Raw genomic sequence first — 16,612 nt, forward strand, 5'->3', positions numbered from 1 at the left:
GAATCCTTTACTGGTTGAGCAGGATGGAGACAATGCCGGAATCCTGGCGGCTGACCGGAGTTGTTTGCTAGGATTGAAGCTGAATTGTCCCTGCAGGCTGGGCAGAACTGACGAATATGTTTGCTTATTCTTTATTACTGGCATTAAAGACAAAGGGTTCGTCTATCCTTTCCTCTTCCAACAAAACGGTCTTTTAAAATCTCTCCAACGTCTCGTCTCATCTTGTCTCGAAAAATACATAAATACATCGTCCCTCCATCCCACCTTCCTCACCGCCTGACTGATCCGTGATAGCGTTATCAACACGTGATTTTCCATCGACTGTCCCTCCTGGTAGTTCACTGCGAGACTCCACCGTTCTCCAATTCTCTCCTCGACCAGACAGGGTCATTCGTGTTTCGGTCATGTCTATGGATGGGTTAGGTCAGGCCTCGGATATGCAACTAGTCATCAATGAGGCCAGGATGGTAAGTCCTCTTTTTTCCGCGCGAAAAGCACCTAATATAAAGCATTTCGCTAATCTGTTTTATAGCTTGTGTCCCAGCTCTATGACCCAGCAAATGCGGGCAATCCTCCCAAGATCACGCTTATCCAAGAGCAATTACAAGCCCTCCAGAAAAGCCCTCAGGCGTGGTTGATCGCCAACAGTCTTCTCAGTGATAATGGTACAGACTTGAGGTTCTTCGGGGCTCTGACGTTTACCGTCAAAATCAACCAAGACTGGTGTGTGGTTGCTCTGACTGTTGGTTACTAGGGACCCCGGTTTATGGAGTTGCTGACAATTTTTGCAGGAAACAGTTAAGTGAGAGCGAGGCGCTGGAGCTAGTTGGTCGCTTGATCGACCATTTTGTCTTCTTGGTGAACAGCGGGGAGCAAGCCCTTGTGATTAGGAAACTTGCTTCAAGTCTGTCAACCATCTTCCTCAAGCTTAATTCACCCTGGGTCCGTGCCGTCTGGAATCTTGCTGCTTCATTGGCAAACGGCAAGCATCTATCCGAAGAACAATGTCAGTCACTAGATCTGGGGAACACAATCCTTCCAGCGATGTCCGAAACCCAGATCGTTGCACTTCTCATGTTTTCCAATATCCTTGGAGAAGAAATTAATAAATGCAGCGCGGAAATCAAAGGAACTGGCGATAACAAACGAGTAAATGAGAACATCGCGGACGCTCTTTGTCTCGTCGAATTTGTCCTTCGACATGTTCTGCAGCGGGAGGCATCTGGTAATCCTGTCCCCGACGCCACACCGGGAACAGAAGCCATCAATTCGTGCAATGTAAGTAGACTGACCCATCACGTCTGCTCGGGAAACTGACTCAACTCACAAGTCATGGCTGTCTATCCGAGGTGTGAATCAAGTTCGTGAAATGATATCAGCACCCCAACTGGCTTCGACAGCGAGCCTTGTGATTGAAAGCTTGAGGGTGGACAATCTGTCGAAGACGGCTGCTCAGGTTCTGAACGAATTAATAGAAACGCGACACTCCGTCTTCGACCAAGATCATTTCAACACCATTCTAGAATACCTTGTCAGTGATATTGGCACCACTTGTGTTTCCTCTATCATAGATGGTGATTTTGACGACGAAAACATTACTTTTTTGGAGCTGTTATTGGCCTATTCGTCTTTAAAACAAGAAGAGCTGCTCTCAGGACCGTCGGATTCGCGGCACGAGAAAGTTCTTGCATTCCTCCACACCATTTTCAGAGCACCGGGCTTTGCTGTAGTCGACGATTCGGCATCACCCCTCGTCCTCGAATGGTGGACTGCAGCTGCTGATGACTTACAAATGATGACCGATGATGCGGAGGGACAACCCAGTCATAACTTTGCCAAGCAACATCTGGCTCAAGCGGCCCTCGAATGCTTTGAGAAGCTAAAATATCCGAGCAAAGAGGAGCTGCGCGAGTGGAATAGCGAAAACCGCAATGAATTTAGTGTATTCCGGCGGGATGTTTGCGACTTTCTTCTTGCGGTCTATCCCATGCTAGGTGTGGAGTTAATCCAAGTTCTTCAACAACGTGCGACATCATCTTTGGCGACTCAGGATTGGACAACATTTGAGGCTGCGATATTTTGCATGGCCCAACTCTCCGAAGCTGTCGATGAAAACCAGCATGCCGACACATGCTTGAATGCGATTTTCTTCAGCGACGAATTTGCCCGGCTTTGCATGGGTGAGGGTATAGCGATTCCTGATACACCTCGCCAGACACTGGTGGACATGCTGGGGCAATACAAGTCGTATTTTGAACGCTCACACGATTTGCTTCCCAGCGTCTTGACTTTCTTATTTGCGTCGCTTGAAGTTGGACCATGTGCGCCGACTGCGTCCAAATCTATCTCTTATCTATGTAAGTCATGCCGCCACGCACTTAAGTTTGAACTGCCAGCATTCGTGAGCCAGTTTGAACAATTTCAATTTAAACCCACTGCTACATCCCTCACGATGGAGAAGGTCTTGGAGGGAATTGCGGCCATTATACAGACATTGCATACAGAGGAAGAAAAAGCGCAACATCTCGAGAGAATTTTACGTTTCTTCCGGCAGCAAGCGGATGTTGCACGAGAAGAAGTCTCCCATGGACTGCTGGAGCCTGCTACTAGTCGCGGTCAATTGGTGCTACGCTGTCTCGCGAGTATTGGCAAGGGTCTTCGAGCTGACGGGGAGATCGTACTGGACTCCAATGACGTTAACTCCGGAGACCCTTACGCACCGACGTTCTGGAATACTAATAACTCAGCACAGAGCATGATCATGGAATGCATGCAGCTCTTGATGACCGATTTCCCATTGGACATCACCATGATTGAAGCGGCCTGTGATATTCTGAAGGCCGGTTATACTGAGAAGACTGGTCCATATGTTTTCCCACCGATACTAACTGTCAACTTCGTTAAAAGTCTCCCGTTGGGTAGCACTGGGGCTGATGTAGTCATGGGAACGGCCTCTGCCTTCCTAGCATCTCATAGTGCCCATCCACAGCGCATTCGGAACGAAGTTGTCGCATTGATTGTCCATCTGTACGATGCTTTCTGCTGGATGCATGAAAGGCCAGAATCCTATGATCCTGAGGTTGCGAACAGTGGAATTGACTTCCTTACGCGCCTTATCCCCAAGTACCATCCTTTCTTGTTTGCACTTACCATGACGCCGCAAGAGCTGGGGCAAAACGAGGGTGGGCACTCGCAACGGCCACCGATCCTACAAGCGACTTTGAACTTTACACTCATTGCTTTGCAAGGACAAGAGCCTCTCCCTCTTCGTTCTGCTGCCCAGTTCTGGATAAGCGTATTCAACCTTCCGGGTGGCGTGACTCCCCACACGTCCGATCCAGTTCAGGCAGCCATTCGCGACTGTCTCCCAGCGCTCTGCCGTATTCTCATGTTGCGAATTGCCGGTCAATGTGCGCGGTCTGACCTCGACCATCTCTCTGAAGTCCTCCGCAAGGTCATTTTCAAGTTTCAGGGACTAGCTCGCCCACATATAATTGCAACGCTTGACGCTGTGGCAGCTAGCCAAGCTGAACAGCAGAAACCTGTTGTATCGCCCGAGGAGAGACAACGCTTCCTTGCACAACTCACAGTCGCCAGGAATGGTAGGGCGCAAGCCATTCAGGTGGTTCGTGGTTTCTGGGTCAAATGTCGCGGAGCGGGATTCGATTATGTTGGTTAGTAGTCAAGAACAAAAACGCATAAATTATTATTCAACAAAGAGGCGACAACAAAGGAAAGAAAAAGTACGGAATACCGAGAAGTCCAAAATGAGGCACGAGTTTCGGTGTAATCATAAGGCTGCGAAGATGCTATTTTGGTGAGAACCCCTCCGATCAGTGGATACTGGCGACACCGACATGTGTGAGATTGCTGTGGGCCAGCTTCAGCCCAGCCACCGAGGCGGTGCAGTGTTTGTGCACGCTAGACGCCAATGCGAAACTCCGCATACAAAAATTGCTGCAGACCGTGTCCCGTGTCCATGTCAGTTCCCTTCGTGTCCCGGTGGCATTGGTTTTCTCTAGGGACTTTTGTTTTGGACTGAAAGAAGTGTCTGGCACCTTTGAATTGGAAATTCTTTGGCAGCCCGACAGTGAAGTGGAATATTCCGCTTAATTTTAGAGGCCTGATTGTTGTTCAGCTGTCACTGATATAACATCGTTTTCCTCATTACATTGTATTGGTTTTCTATCTATCATTTTTTCTATCTCATTCCGATCGGATATTCTTCGGTATTTTGCATAATGCCTCGTGCTTCCAATACTATGCAGCGCACCGATTCATTGGATCCAGCTACGACATGTAAAGGCCTCACGGGCAACGGTCGACCCTGTCGCCGGCCACTGGCGGGCGATGAAAGTGGTCCAGCCAAGTATTACTGCTGGCAGCACCAGGATCAAGCCGCAGCAGCAGCATCTGCACCTGCAACCACGCATGCAACGAGCAACTATGCAGCGCAGTCGAGAACCAGCGTCGACACTTTGATGGAGCGACTGAACATCAACGACCCTCAGGCACCGCCCAAGAAATCCAAATCAAAGGGAGGCCTGCTCTGCTGCTGCTTCAATCTCATCTGCGGCGGCGACGACGAACCATCACCACCCCCTAGGCCCGTCCAGTCGCAATCGCAATCGCAACCGCGGCCTTCATCTAAACCCCCAACTGCACGTCCAAGTGGAGGACAATCCCGCTGGATCCCCTCATCTCTATCACCCGCGACACAAAAGAAGCTCCTCTCAGAAATCGAAAAACCCGTTTCAGACAAAGACGAAGATGGCTACATCTACATGTTCTGGGTAACTCCAACCTCCAGCTCTAGATCCGCGCCTCCCCCCGCAGAAATTGGCTCCTCGCTATTTGCCAACTTTGCTGAGAACCGAGAATTGCCGGACCAAATCCGCAGTATTCGCGACGCCATTCGCGCAGCGCGCGATCACAACGCCCTCGCCACCAACCCCACAGACCAAACCCCGGGTAGTGTGCGGTTGAAGATCGGACGCACGAACAATGTTCATCGCCGTATCAACGAGTGGACGAAACAGTGTTCGAACGATCTCACCCTGCTGCGGTATTACCCGTACACGGAGATGTCATCGCTACCTCCGTCCGTCAATGCAACGGAGAAGAAAGTCCCCTTTGTGCATCGCGTAGAGCATCTGATTCATATCGAGTTGGGGGACCTTCGGATTCGGGATATGGGCCCTTGTCCGGATTGTGGAAAGAGGCATCAGGAGTGGTTTGAGGTTTCGGCTGAGAGGGAGGCGTTGCAGTGGGTTGATGGGGCTATTCGGCGGTGGTGTGAGTGGGCGGAGGCGCATAGGAGGAAGCAGAGGCGTTAGCTGTTTTTTGGGGCACTAATATGTGTATATTGCATTGTAATTTAGATTGGCATATTGGATATAACAGGACAGGATATTGAACGAGATCTTAAGACGTCAATAACATAATCTCAACCATGGTACATACACCCAAACCCACCTTTACATAGTAACCTTCAACGTCCCATTTTCCCTCTTGATATTACCGCTGCCACCAGCACCGTTACCATGTCTCCCAACATACCCACCCCAAACCCACCTCCCCACAAAAACCACCCCCCATCCCCATCCCCAGACCACAACCCCCAGAATCCCGGTAATCACTAAAACTGGCCCTAACACCAATAATCCCAAGAACGCAAATATCCCCGCCGCAACGAGACCAGCCGTCAACACACCAGTCGTAAACAGGAGAATCGGTAGAATGGAGGTTAGAAATTGGGCGGTGAGGAAGGTGGTTAGGAGAGGGTGGGTGTTGAAGTGTTTTTGGAGGGATTTTAGGGCTGCAGTTGCCGGGGGGTTGATGTAGGTTTGGAAGAGTCTGTGGAGGTATTCGGTTTTGGATAATTTGGTGTTGGGTTGTTGTTGTTTCGGTGGGAGGGATTCGGGTTTGAATTGGGGTGCGGTAGCCGTGTAGCCGTTCTCGAGTGAGATTGCCATTTTTGCGTTTCAGGTAGAATTTACTCGACTATATTCAATTAACGCGGTCTTGATGGGTTCATAAAGGTGTCTGCATTTGCAATGAGATGATGATAAGAAAAAAGTTCAGGCTGACTCGGACCTCGAGCAAATTGGCAGAAGGCGGTATTATTTTGCCGGATGTATTTTCTAGACGGTTATTGCGTGTATAGCTGTAATTTTATATATACACTCGCAGGGGTTTCTGTAGCAGATCTCGGGAAATTGATTGGGTTGGTTCTATTTCATGAACGGGATATTGTCGGAGATAATTGATCCTGGTGAAGGTTGTCTGGAGGCCTGAGCATGTTGTAGCCCGGATAAATTTCGTGGACCGGTGAACTAAGAGGTGTGACTTTTATGTTTTGAACGGCTCAATGTACCTTGATGTAGTGTACCAGGAATTATCATGGCTCGTAAATGACAATCACTTTTCAGTGGCTCAAATACATATCAACAACAGAAATGTAGGCAATATGCTGTACAAATAAACTTCCAAACGCCTTAACAAAACACACTCAAGTCTACCACCCGCGCTTGGCCAACTTGTCACCCTCGGCCATATGCGACACGTTAATACCAACAATAGCTTCGCCCAGGCCCTGGCTGACTTCCGCAAGAACCTTGGGGTCCTTGAAGTGAGTCACAGCCTGCACAATCGCCTTCGCGCGCTTCTTCGGGTCGCCAGACTTGAAAATACCAGATCCAACAAACACACCGTCACAACCCATCTGCATCATCAGCGCCGCATCGGCGGGAGTAGCAACGCCACCGGCAGCAAAATTGACAACAGGAAGACGGCCCTTCTCAGCAGTTTCGCGGAGCAGCTCGTACGAGCAGCCCAGCTCACGCGCGTACAGACGCAACTCAGGTTCAGCGTTGGGCGAGCTCTGCAGAATTGCACGCGCACGCGCAACATCCGAGTTAACGGTGCGCATGTGCTTAACGGCCTCCACAACATCTCCAGTACCAGCCTCACCCTTGGTGCGGATCATAGCGGCGCCTTCGGAGATCCGGCGCAGGGCCTCACCGAGGTTGCGGCAGCCACAGACGAAGGGGACCTTGTAGTTGTGCTTGGTGACGTGGTGGACGTCGTCGGCGGGGGTGAGAACTTCGGACTCATCGATGTAATCGACGCCGACGGCTTCGAGGATTTGGCACTCGACGAAGTGGCCGATGCGGGCCTTGGCCATAACGGGGATGGTCACGGCTTCCATGATCTCCTTGATCATGCCGGGGTCGGACATGCGCGCCACACCACCGTCTTTTCTGATGTCGGCGGGGACTCGTTCGAGGGCCATGACGGCGGCGGCACCGGCCTCTTCAGCAATGCGGGCCTATAGGAGGAATACTTAGCTTCTTGCAACCTGTCAATTATAGTTTCAAAGCTACATACCTGCTCCGCGTTGACAACGTCCATAATAACACCACCCTTCAACATCTGGGCCAAACCAGCCTTGACCGTGAAGTCGGGGACACCGTTCTGCTGAGCCATTGTGACGGATATAGAAGAAAGATAGGGTTGAGAAGAGACAAGCAATTGAGCAAGAACAGAAGAATGAATGAATTGACCGTTCAAGAGAAAGAGACCCTGTTTAAAAAGAAAGGAAAGGAATGAGTCAACGGACAGGTTCTAGGCAAAAAATACTTAGAATTGCCTCCAGCGGCGAACGAACCACTTCTTTTCCCCTCCCCCGCCGAACTTTTTCCCTCCGAGGGGCAGCCGCCTTCTGATTGGTCCTCAGTCCCGCGTTCACGTGCCATTGATTTTCGTTGTTCCCCGCGGGTAAGTCATGTGACTTCCTGACTAATGTATGGTAATTTTGTACAGTAAGTTACAGATGGACTGACCGCCTTATGACGTCACAATGTACAAACAACGTTTGTTGCTACGGTCAAGCAACATTCCAGTTGTCCTGTAGTGTTTAGTTTCTCAATTGCTTCGGTATCTAAACCTCGCCTATTATACCATATACCAGTTATCCACCACAACCAATTCAATTGAATCACCACCGAACAATCATCAATTTCAGGCCAACCAATACCTGGTATACAACAAGACAGGATGTCTATCCTCCTCTCCCGAACTTCCACAGTCCTAGGCATCGGCCTCGGTCTCTCCCTAACAATGCACCCCCTCTCCCCCCTCCGTGCATCCCCAATGCAATGTCAATACACCGCCCCATACTACCGTACCGAAACTCCCGCCGCAGAGACCGGCTGGGGCGTTCCCACCGACGACCACCTGCTGTCCAAGCAGGGCAAGACGAGACCGAACACTGGCACAGGGCTTCTGACTAAGAACAATATGAAGCAGGTTAGTTTGGGGAGTGTGTTAGGGTTAGTTGCGGGGGTTGGGTTGAGGGCTTTCTCGAGGGTACTTGTTGTGTTGATTGGGATGGGGGTTGTTTTTGTTGAGGTATGCCAGATCCTGTTGGATGAAGGACGGATGGATGGGTGCTGACAATTAATAGTGGGCTGCGTCGAAGGGGTATAACATTGTACCCGTGAACCGGTTGCAGAGATACGTCAAGAACACCGATTTGCAGAGGACGTTATCGAAATATGCGCCGTTTAAGGTGACCTTCGGTATTACCATGTCGCTTGCTGCGTTTGCGCAGTTCTAGTGTCAGAGGTTCTCGATAATAGGTGTGGAGGATAGTTTGGTCATCTTTTTCATGTTGCAATACTATGTACCTAAATAATAACTCCCGCTAGGCATTAAATTAATACAAGCTCCCTTCACACGAAGACATATACGCACGGGTATCATGAAAAATCAGCTCAACACCAAATCCTCCAAAACACCCTCCATCTCCTCCCGAGACAAAGGAACACCCAATATCTCCATCCCACTCGCGTCTATCCGCGACGTGATCATCTGGTGATCGTGGAATTCCTTCAACAGCGTCCGGAACATCATTTCCGACGAAGCGACAAATTCCTCCGTCGCTTTTTGGTACAGCATGCGGAATTCAATGCCTGTTTCATTGTGGGCGTTATTCTCGCCTTGACCTTGGCCACCGTCTTCGTCGTCTGAGTTGTGTCCGTCGTCCAGCATTGTTATTAACTCGGTGAGGAGGAGGCGGTACAAGTTCTGCGCATTCTCCGGAAGACTCTTGAGTACGAAGCCGACACCTTCCTTTCCTCCAATGCGGCGGCCCTTGCGGCCCAAGAGGCCGTGGACTTCTTCGACAATGTCGAACTCAGCATCGAAGGCGGCGAATGTAGTACAATCGTGGAAAACGAAGTTGTATTGATCGCGGAAGTTGATATCCCACATCAAAAGGAAGTTTGGTGTGTCTGTTGTCGCAAGTAAACGGATCATAGGGGTCGCGGCTAGTCGGGATAAGAGGGCCTGGTTCACTGCTCGTCGGAGCGGAGGTGCATCGATCGAATTGATCAGGACTGTGATGGGCTCTTGGGATGGGCGTGACTTGAGGACGGACTGCAGCAACTCCAACACCTCGACTGGTTGGGAACCCAGTTTTGACGGGAGATCTGCACCAAGGACGGCTGTGGCAATCGTAGCGAAGATAGATCGAATGGAGATATTAGGTGTATGTCCATTGACAATAACAATTGACGGAGACGCAGGACTATGCTTCTGATGAAGCCAATCCGCGAAAGACTGCAAAAGCCTCCGCTTGGACCCAAATCCATACAAACAAATATTGAAGCCCTGGTCGAATTCAAAATCCCATTGCGGGAATGACCGATGATGCAAGTCAAGCAGAAACTCCTTCTCCCTCTTACACGGATCCGTATACCGCGCCAACGTATCAAAGTATTCCTCGTGCGTTAACAACGACACCTTGTTCAGCGTATTGTTTGACGTATGCGTTGGACCTGCCCGATTCTGGAAGAAATATCGTTCATGCGGCGGGAGTTCACCTTCCGGCGTTGGAGATCGTTTGTTTCTCGCACCCTTTGGTCGTCCTGCGCGACGTTTGGGCGTCTGTGCTGACTTTTCTGTCGGCTCTGTTGATGCTTCCACAGATTCCTTTACTTCCTTATTCCCATCCGCAGTGGTGGCCGGGGCATCATTTTCATCCTCCAATATCTCCTCCGCTAATCGATAAGCTCCATCCCATACCTCCTCATCATCCTGCTCGAGTAGTAACCGCGCGCTCTTCTTCTTAGCAGACCGGTCCGCATTCCGTGCTCGTGTAGGAGTCGAAACAGTTGTAGATTTGGTAGTAGTAAAAAGGGCTTTTGCCTTTGCTCGTTGCGTAGGAGTCTTTAGTCCCGATTCTTTCAGCGCAGCCGGAGTCGCAGCGTTGGATTTGCGGGGCGTTCGTTTCGTCGGACTCGCCTCGGGAGAACCATTTCCATTGAGATTATTATTCATGATGCCATTTGCTGTGGTTCTCTGTCTTTTGGGCGTGGATACCGGACGGTATTCATCTTCGGATCCGGAATCTGGTTGTTTGCGCTTCATCTCGTGAGTTACTAGTCAATGGATTACCGGAATCAAAGGCGGATTAATACCATTAAGTCAACGCGATGCTATAAATCTTCAAATTAAAACAACAGAAGGAACGAGCACAGGTACAATAGCGGAAATGCAAGGGTTGAAGTTTACTAGGTATGTTCAACGAGTGGTTCTTGTTCCTGAATAGAATCCGCCGGCGTGTTCTTTTTGCGCGTCTGGAACGCGTCCCAATGAAGAAAGATGCCGATGGGTTTCTCCGGCCCCGCGATATCGGAGCAGTGATTCGAGATGATAAAAGCCTCGGCGGCAGGAATTGCTTAATTAACGAGCACGGAGGTATTTATTCGAGTCTTGTGAAGTGGGAGGTTTATCTGCTGCCCCCACGTAGCAATTGATCGGAATTAGCATAGAGGCGCATTGTGAGTCACTCCCACAGGATATAAATTGAACTTCCGTCACTGAACTACGGCCATCGCTAACATCTCAAAGTGTCATGGCCTCCCAACCTGCAGCCACAATGGCTACCTCAACCTTCGCGCGCATGGCCAAAGGCCAAGTTCGCCACTACTCCGCCCCACTGGAAATGTCCATCCCGCAATCCAAGAAGCAATTCATCCCTGCCTCCGGCACCTACCCCAAGGGTTTCAACGTCTCCGGCACGCACGTCGGTGTGAAAGCCTCCAACACCAAGTTCCCGGATCTCGCGCTGATCTCGTCCGAGACGCCGTGCTCGGCTGCGGCAGTGTTTACGACGAATAAGTTCCAGGCTGCGCCGGTGCAGGTTAGTCGGGAGACATTGCAGAGTCGGCGGGGGAGTGGGATTCGGTCTGTGGTTATTAACTCTGGTTGTGCGAATGCTGTTACTGGTAAGGGGGGCGTGGAGGATGCAGTTGGTATGGGAGGTAAGGTGGATGAGTGTAATGGACTCGCTGAGCCGAGTACGATTGTCATGAGTACCGGTGTTATCGGACAGCGGTACGTTTCCTCACCCCCCAAGTATACCAAAAAGTCATGAATGAGAGCTGACCCATCAAGCCTGCCCATCTCCAAGATCCTCTCCAAGATCCCCACAGCCCACGCCAACCTCTCCTCGACCCACGACTCCTGGCTCACCACCGCCCGCGCAATCTGCACAACAGACACTTTCCCCAAACTCCTCTCCCAAACCTTCACCCTCCCTTCCTCCCCCGGCCGTACCTACTCCCTTGCCGGCATGACGAAAGGCGCCGGCATGATCCACCCCAACATGGCAACCCTCCTTGGCGTCCTCTGCACAGACGCTCCCATCGAACCGCCCGCCCTCCAGTCCCTGCTCAAGCACGCCGTCGACCGCTCGTTTAACTCGATCTCCATAGACGGAGATACGAGTACTAACGATACTATTGCTATTCTGGCTAATGGAGCTGCTGGCGGGGCACCAGTTAACTCGTCCTCGTCGAATGATTATACAGCTATGCGCGATGTTCTGACGACCTTTGCGCAGTCGCTTTCGCAGCTTGTTGTTCGTGATGGTGAGGGAGCTACGAAGTTCGTCACCGTGCGCGTGCAAAACTCGCCGTCCTACAACTCTGGTAAACTCATTGCTTCGACTATCGCTCGCTCCCCGCTCGTCAAGACGGCCTTGTACGGCCGCGACGCGAACTGGGGTCGTATTCTCTGCGCTATTGGTTACACGCAGGGCGTTGCAGAGGGTACTGTTGTGCCGGAGCGGACGAGCGTGAGCTTCAAGCCTGTCGATGGTAGCCCAGTGTTGAAGCTCTTGGTGAACGGTGAGCCAGAGCAGGTTGATGAAGAGCGGGCTAGTGCCATTCTTCAGCATGAAGATTTGGAAATCTTGGTTGATCTCGGTGGTGGTGAGCAGGGTGAGAAGGGTCTTGGTGGTGAGGAGGCTACATACTGGTTCTGTGACTTCAGTCATGAGTATGTGACTATCAACGGTGACTACCGGACATAAGCCGGAGAAAAGGCGTTAGTAGAAAAGTTGAGTGGTTATACCCAACTTTACTATGTGTATGTATGTATATGCGTTGTCGATTTGTCTTTAAAACAAGCTACTAGTCTCCAAATGTATGGATGGAAACCAATTACACCTATTTGAATTTTCATAATATGGTTACAAACCAGGATTGTGTGCTATATACAGCGCAGCTTCACTTCCCTGTAAACTCCCAACATGACAGATAGCATAAAAAATCATAAAAGACACTATCAATACATGTATAATGAAGTATTCAAGCTCCACAACTTGCCGTCATAAATAATTATCCGTCATGTGGAAGACACAACAGAAGAAGTCTTCGCCGTAACAGTACCCAATCCTGAACGAAGAATCAAAAGAAATCACAGTCCTATCTCATACTGTTCGTCAAAAGTTCCCCTGCTTAGCTGCCAGGGACAAGGCCCTTGAGGCCAGAACCGAAGTCGCCCTCTCGGGCAGCAATCTCGAAGTATCCGTAGATAATACTAGGAGCTGTTAGTATCGGATTCAAGAGTATGAAATGAGAAGTAAACTTACGTAACGGCAAGCAGAATACCAGTACCGCTTCCAAGAGCACCGAGAAGGTCAGAGGCAACGGACAGAGCACCAATGCAAGCACCACCGAAAGCGGCAGCAGTGGGGATGATACGCTTCAGTTCCTTGTACATGCTCTGCTCACGGTGACCGGCCATGACGAGACCCTGGTCCTTGAGCTGCTTAGCAACATCACGGGGAGCGGAGCCAGAAACCTCAATCCAGGTCTTGGAGAAGAGAGCGCAGGCAACGAGCATGAAAGCAATGTACACGGATGTGTGGACGGGGTCGAGGAGGGCCTCCTTGAAGTTCAAGGGAGGGGACATGTAGTAGGCAATACCCGAAGCAGCGTGGAGCTGAGCGGAACCCTCACGGGGCTCCCAGACACCGAGAAGCTTGACAAGGATGTTGTCAGAGAAACGCGAGTACAACATCTGGCTAATTAGGAAGATGTTGGAGCACAGAGCGGACTGAAGCATGATGGGCATGTTGGAGGTGTAGAACAAGCGGACGGGGTAAGAACCACGCATGCCACGCTGGCGGGAGGACTTGACGGGGATCTCAACACGGAAGCCCTGGAGGTAGATGACGGATGCAAAGACGATAACGGTAGCCAGGAGGTTCATGACGTTGGGGAGGTTCTGGCGGTAGAAAGCTTCGTACAGAGCACGCTGCTTGTCGGGCCAGGTCAACAAAAGATGGAAGAGAGCGATGATAGCACCCTCGAACTCAGGGCCACGGCCGGTGTTGATGGTCGTGGGAGAGAAGGCCTTCCAGACAATCGACTCGCAAATGTTGGTAGCGATGAAAAGGGAGATACCGCTTCCGAGACCGTAGCCCTTCTGAAGCAGCTCATCGAGGAGGATAACCACGAGACCAGCAACAACCAGCTGAACGATCAACAGAACGCAGATACCGGCACCGAGGTCGCTGGGCTGACCGTAGAGACCAGTCAAAACGTAAACACAGGCCTGACCGAACGAAAGGATGATAGCGAAAAGTTTCTGAGCGGTCTGGTAGAGCTCACGGTCGGTCTTGAGGTCCAGGTTGACATCGATGAGGTGGGTACCAGCGAGGAGCTGCGCGTCCGTCAGTCGCAGGTTTAAAACAGCAAGATATAATAGCCAATTCATACCTGGAAAACCATGCCCGAGGAGATGATGGGAGTAATACCCAACTCCATGAGCGTACCCCGGTTACTAGCCAACATCATACGCAGCCAGTACAGCGGATCCGAGGTGTCGGACGAGACGATACCATACAAAGGCATCTGACTCATAACCAAGAAAATCAACAAGGTCAACTGCGCCATTGTCAGCCTCCGCGCTTTTATCCATATTGCCAACGTTATAACATACTCCCGTCCACATCAGCTTCTGGTTGAAGGGAACCTTGGTCTCCGGGGCTGCCACCTCCGGGAGGAGGGGCGTGAAGGGCTTAATCAGATCGAGGAAGCGAACTATGATTCGGTCATCAGTATACCTCAATCAATTGAAGCTAGAGTGACCGCGATCGCGTGTCTGGGGAACTCACGTCCGCTCATGGTGACGGTTGACCTCCCGAGTCAATAGGGGGAGGAATTAGGGAGAGAAAAAGGGAAAATAAAGAAAAAGATGCTGGAATGGAGGACCAGCCAAAAAAAATGAGTAAAGAACGATTGAATCGAAGAGAAATAGAAAAGGAAATGGAGAGACGGAGGAGATCAGGACAGAAAAGGGAAGAAGTGGTAAAGACGCCTCGCTGGCCACTTTTTCCCTTCCCAGCCACGCTAACCCGTTGAGGCCACTTGGTCGCATCTCCGCCGTACCTAACTATGGACTCTCCATATTTCGTCTCAAATTTGGTGTTTATACACCTTTCTACGCTCAATTGAATGAAAGACAGTACTGATTTATCAATTTGTTATATTGTTTATGTTCTATATCTAGTTTGCTTTCATAGACATGCAATTCATCATGCGTCCTCCTTCCAGAGAAGTCCACTAAATCGATGCATAGACCTGGCAAAGGCAACTCGCGAAGATGCTGCTATTCAATACATCTTTCTCGTAGAGGTGTATATGCCAAGGTCATGCATGATACACAAAGGGAATGCATAGTACAAAGGAAATAAATGACAGGTCGATAACAAGTCTAATCAACAAGACTCAGGCAGTCATCGACCACTGTTTCGAGCTCTCCTAACCGTGTCTTCAGGCCGTTGTTCTCTTCTTTGAGAACGCCTAGCACGGTCCAAGCTTCAGAGGATGGTACGCCATGGCATATAATGCACTTAGACGGGTTACTACCAAAAGTGGACGAGGCGAGTCCTTTGAGTCGGTCATACGCCGACGGACGTTGTGGTGTTGTACGAATGGGCTCTTTCCGGGGTTGTAACGTATTTGACGTGGGGGGAGACAGGGCGGCTTGTGGGATGCTGGGCGACAGCGCCATGGTCGAGACAGTCGAAGTCGGCGACACAACACCATCGCGGCGCGAGAATATGCTATCTGCCGAACTCTCATCACCAGATTCAAAGCCAGAGTCACTGGTGAACGTACTGGCGCGCTTCGAGCTTCTCTTCGAAGCGGTGAACTCGGCCCCTGAATCGGAGGTGACATCGTCCTCGGGAGGCTTGACTAGCATCACGCTGTGGCGACGTGCTTCTTCCTCTCGTTGACGTGTCTCTTTCTCTTGCTCCAACTCCTCGGCCATGGCCTTGATGGCTCTCTCTTGTTCTTGTACCTTTTCGGCCATTCCATCAAGTTGAACTTTCAAATGCCCGACGCGGGTCCGCGTTTCTTCAAGTTCCTCTTGTTTTTCGTTCTTGTCCGCGTTTGCTTCGCGAAGCGCGAACGTTCTTTGTTTGTAGGCGGCTTGTAGGCGTTTGATCATTGTATCGGCGTTGTTCCGGAGGGCATCGAACGCCTCCTGGCCTTCGAGTTCGTCGGATCCGGGTGGGAACAAAGTGGCAGTGACGTCGAGGTTCAGTAACGCATCTTCAGCGGGTTCGGGGAGCTTCTCCTGTCGCTTCGATCCGAAAAGGGAGAATCGGCTAGGAGTCGTGGCCTGCTTCAACGGTGACGGATAGGTCATGCGCTTCTGCGTTAGGCCCGTAGGTCGCTCCATGATGCTCGATGTTGCCATGGGTGATTCTTCGTGTTCGGATGTTTGACGCACTGCTTCCACACTGACGGGCTCCGACTTTCCTTGAAACCAGTTCGAGAATCGGTTTGCTCCTTCTCCGACCCTTTTCCGGGTAAGTGCAGTTGTGTGGTAGGCGTCGAGGTCCTCAGTAGTCTTAGATTGTTCCGTAAACAAGTGAGTTAACGGCAGAGGGGTTGGGCGTGAGATGACTTCAGTATTGACGCGGCGGTGAGAAGAGCAAGCAGGGGACTTCTTTGCAGGTGATGATGTATTGATATGCTGTGTCAAAGAAGCTGCAGGTACGTCCTCCTCGTGGGACATATGACGATCGTCATAAGGCTGCTTAATTGAGTCTTCCTTAACGGACAGAACTGCAGTCGAGGGAGGTTTAAGATTATCCAGCGCCGGAGACGGTGATATGGAAGGTTGTTCGAGACCTTGATGCATGTTCATGTCTGAAGAATTAAAGAAGCGTGGCGTGGATAAGGGATGACGGAATTCTGGAATGGTAACTGGTAGGTTTACCGGACTGGAATGCCACGTTGAT

The 16,612-nt window shown here is 50.7% G+C and overlaps 9 protein-coding genes across 9 annotated transcripts; 4 read left to right on the plus strand and 5 right to left on the minus strand.

Moving 5' to 3' along the window:
* Window positions 1-404: 404 nt before the first annotated feature.
* On the plus strand, window positions 405-3,679 carry EURHEDRAFT_379524 (putative importin 13; the record flags this gene model as incomplete). Its single annotated transcript, XM_040779186.1, has 4 exons — window positions 405-467; window positions 533-723; window positions 792-1,278; window positions 1,331-3,679. 4 exons carry the CDS (start codon window positions 405-407, stop codon window positions 3,677-3,679), a joined length of 3,090 nt encoding a protein of 1,029 aa, XP_040636792.1.
* A 562-nt stretch (window positions 3,680-4,241) lies between these two features.
* On the plus strand, window positions 4,242-5,336 carry EURHEDRAFT_460849 (uncharacterized protein; the record flags this gene model as incomplete). Its single annotated transcript, XM_040784682.1, has 1 exon — window positions 4,242-5,336. The coding sequence occupies one exon, from the start codon at window positions 4,242-4,244 to the stop codon at window positions 5,334-5,336; it is 1,095 nt and encodes a 364-aa protein (XP_040636793.1).
* On the minus strand, window positions 5,132-6,079 carry EURHEDRAFT_414683 (seipin co-factor family protein). The gene has a single exon (XM_040782499.1). The coding sequence runs from the start codon at window positions 5,973-5,975 to the stop codon at window positions 5,478-5,480; it is 498 nt and encodes a 165-aa protein (XP_040636794.1). The 5' UTR covers window positions 5,976-6,079; the 3' UTR covers window positions 5,132-5,477.
* Window positions 6,080-6,129: 50 nt separating this feature from the next.
* Window positions 6,130-7,650, minus strand: EURHEDRAFT_414684 (pyridoxal 5'-phosphate synthase subunit PdxS). Its single transcript, XM_040782500.1, has 2 exons — window positions 7,390-7,650; window positions 6,130-7,330 (listed from the first exon to the last, which is right to left on the minus strand). The coding sequence occupies exons 1-2, from the start codon at window positions 7,486-7,488 to the stop codon at window positions 6,518-6,520; spliced, it is 912 nt and encodes a 303-aa protein (XP_040636795.1). The 5' UTR covers window positions 7,489-7,650; the 3' UTR covers window positions 6,130-6,517.
* A 261-nt stretch (window positions 7,651-7,911) lies between these two features.
* EURHEDRAFT_414685 (uncharacterized protein) lies at window positions 7,912-8,845 on the plus strand. Its single transcript, XM_040782501.1, has 2 exons — window positions 7,912-8,412; window positions 8,468-8,845. Exons 1-2 carry the CDS (start codon window positions 8,059-8,061, stop codon window positions 8,618-8,620), a joined length of 507 nt encoding a protein of 168 aa, XP_040636796.1. The 5' UTR covers window positions 7,912-8,058; the 3' UTR covers window positions 8,621-8,845.
* EURHEDRAFT_404568 (origin recognition complex subunit 2) lies at window positions 8,773-10,434 on the minus strand (the record flags this gene model as incomplete). Its single annotated transcript, XM_040780314.1, has 1 exon — window positions 8,773-10,434. The coding sequence occupies one exon, from the start codon at window positions 10,432-10,434 to the stop codon at window positions 8,773-8,775; it is 1,662 nt and encodes a 553-aa protein (XP_040636797.1).
* Window positions 10,435-10,733: 299 nt separating this feature from the next.
* Window positions 10,734-12,523, plus strand: EURHEDRAFT_414686 (bifunctional ornithine acetyltransferase/N-acetylglutamate synthase). Its single transcript, XM_040782502.1, has 3 exons — window positions 10,734-10,847; window positions 10,918-11,403; window positions 11,464-12,523. Exons 2-3 carry the CDS (start codon window positions 10,946-10,948, stop codon window positions 12,380-12,382), a joined length of 1,377 nt encoding a protein of 458 aa, XP_040636798.1. The 5' UTR covers window positions 10,734-10,847; window positions 10,918-10,945; the 3' UTR covers window positions 12,383-12,523.
* Window positions 12,524-12,809: 286 nt separating this feature from the next.
* On the minus strand, window positions 12,810-14,483 carry EURHEDRAFT_379531 (translocon subunit SEC61; the record flags this gene model as incomplete). The annotated part of the gene is made up of 5 exons (XM_040779187.1): window positions 12,810-12,891; window positions 12,944-14,019; window positions 14,076-14,243; window positions 14,299-14,399; window positions 14,474-14,483. 5 exons carry the CDS (start codon window positions 14,481-14,483, stop codon window positions 12,810-12,812), a joined length of 1,437 nt encoding a protein of 478 aa, XP_040636799.1.
* Window positions 14,484-15,072: 589 nt separating this feature from the next.
* On the minus strand, window positions 15,073-16,518 carry EURHEDRAFT_404571 (uncharacterized protein; the record flags this gene model as incomplete). Its single annotated transcript, XM_040780315.1, has 1 exon — window positions 15,073-16,518. One exon carries the CDS (start codon window positions 16,516-16,518, stop codon window positions 15,073-15,075), a length of 1,446 nt encoding a protein of 481 aa, XP_040636800.1.
* Between the last annotated feature and the right edge of the window lie 94 nt (window positions 16,519-16,612).

The sequence above is a fragment of the Aspergillus ruber genome, assembly GCF_000600275.1.
Source record: "Aspergillus ruber CBS 135680 unplaced genomic scaffold scaffold00023, whole genome shotgun sequence".
Lineage (NCBI taxonomy): Eukaryota > Fungi > Ascomycota > Eurotiomycetes > Eurotiales > Aspergillaceae > Aspergillus > Aspergillus ruber.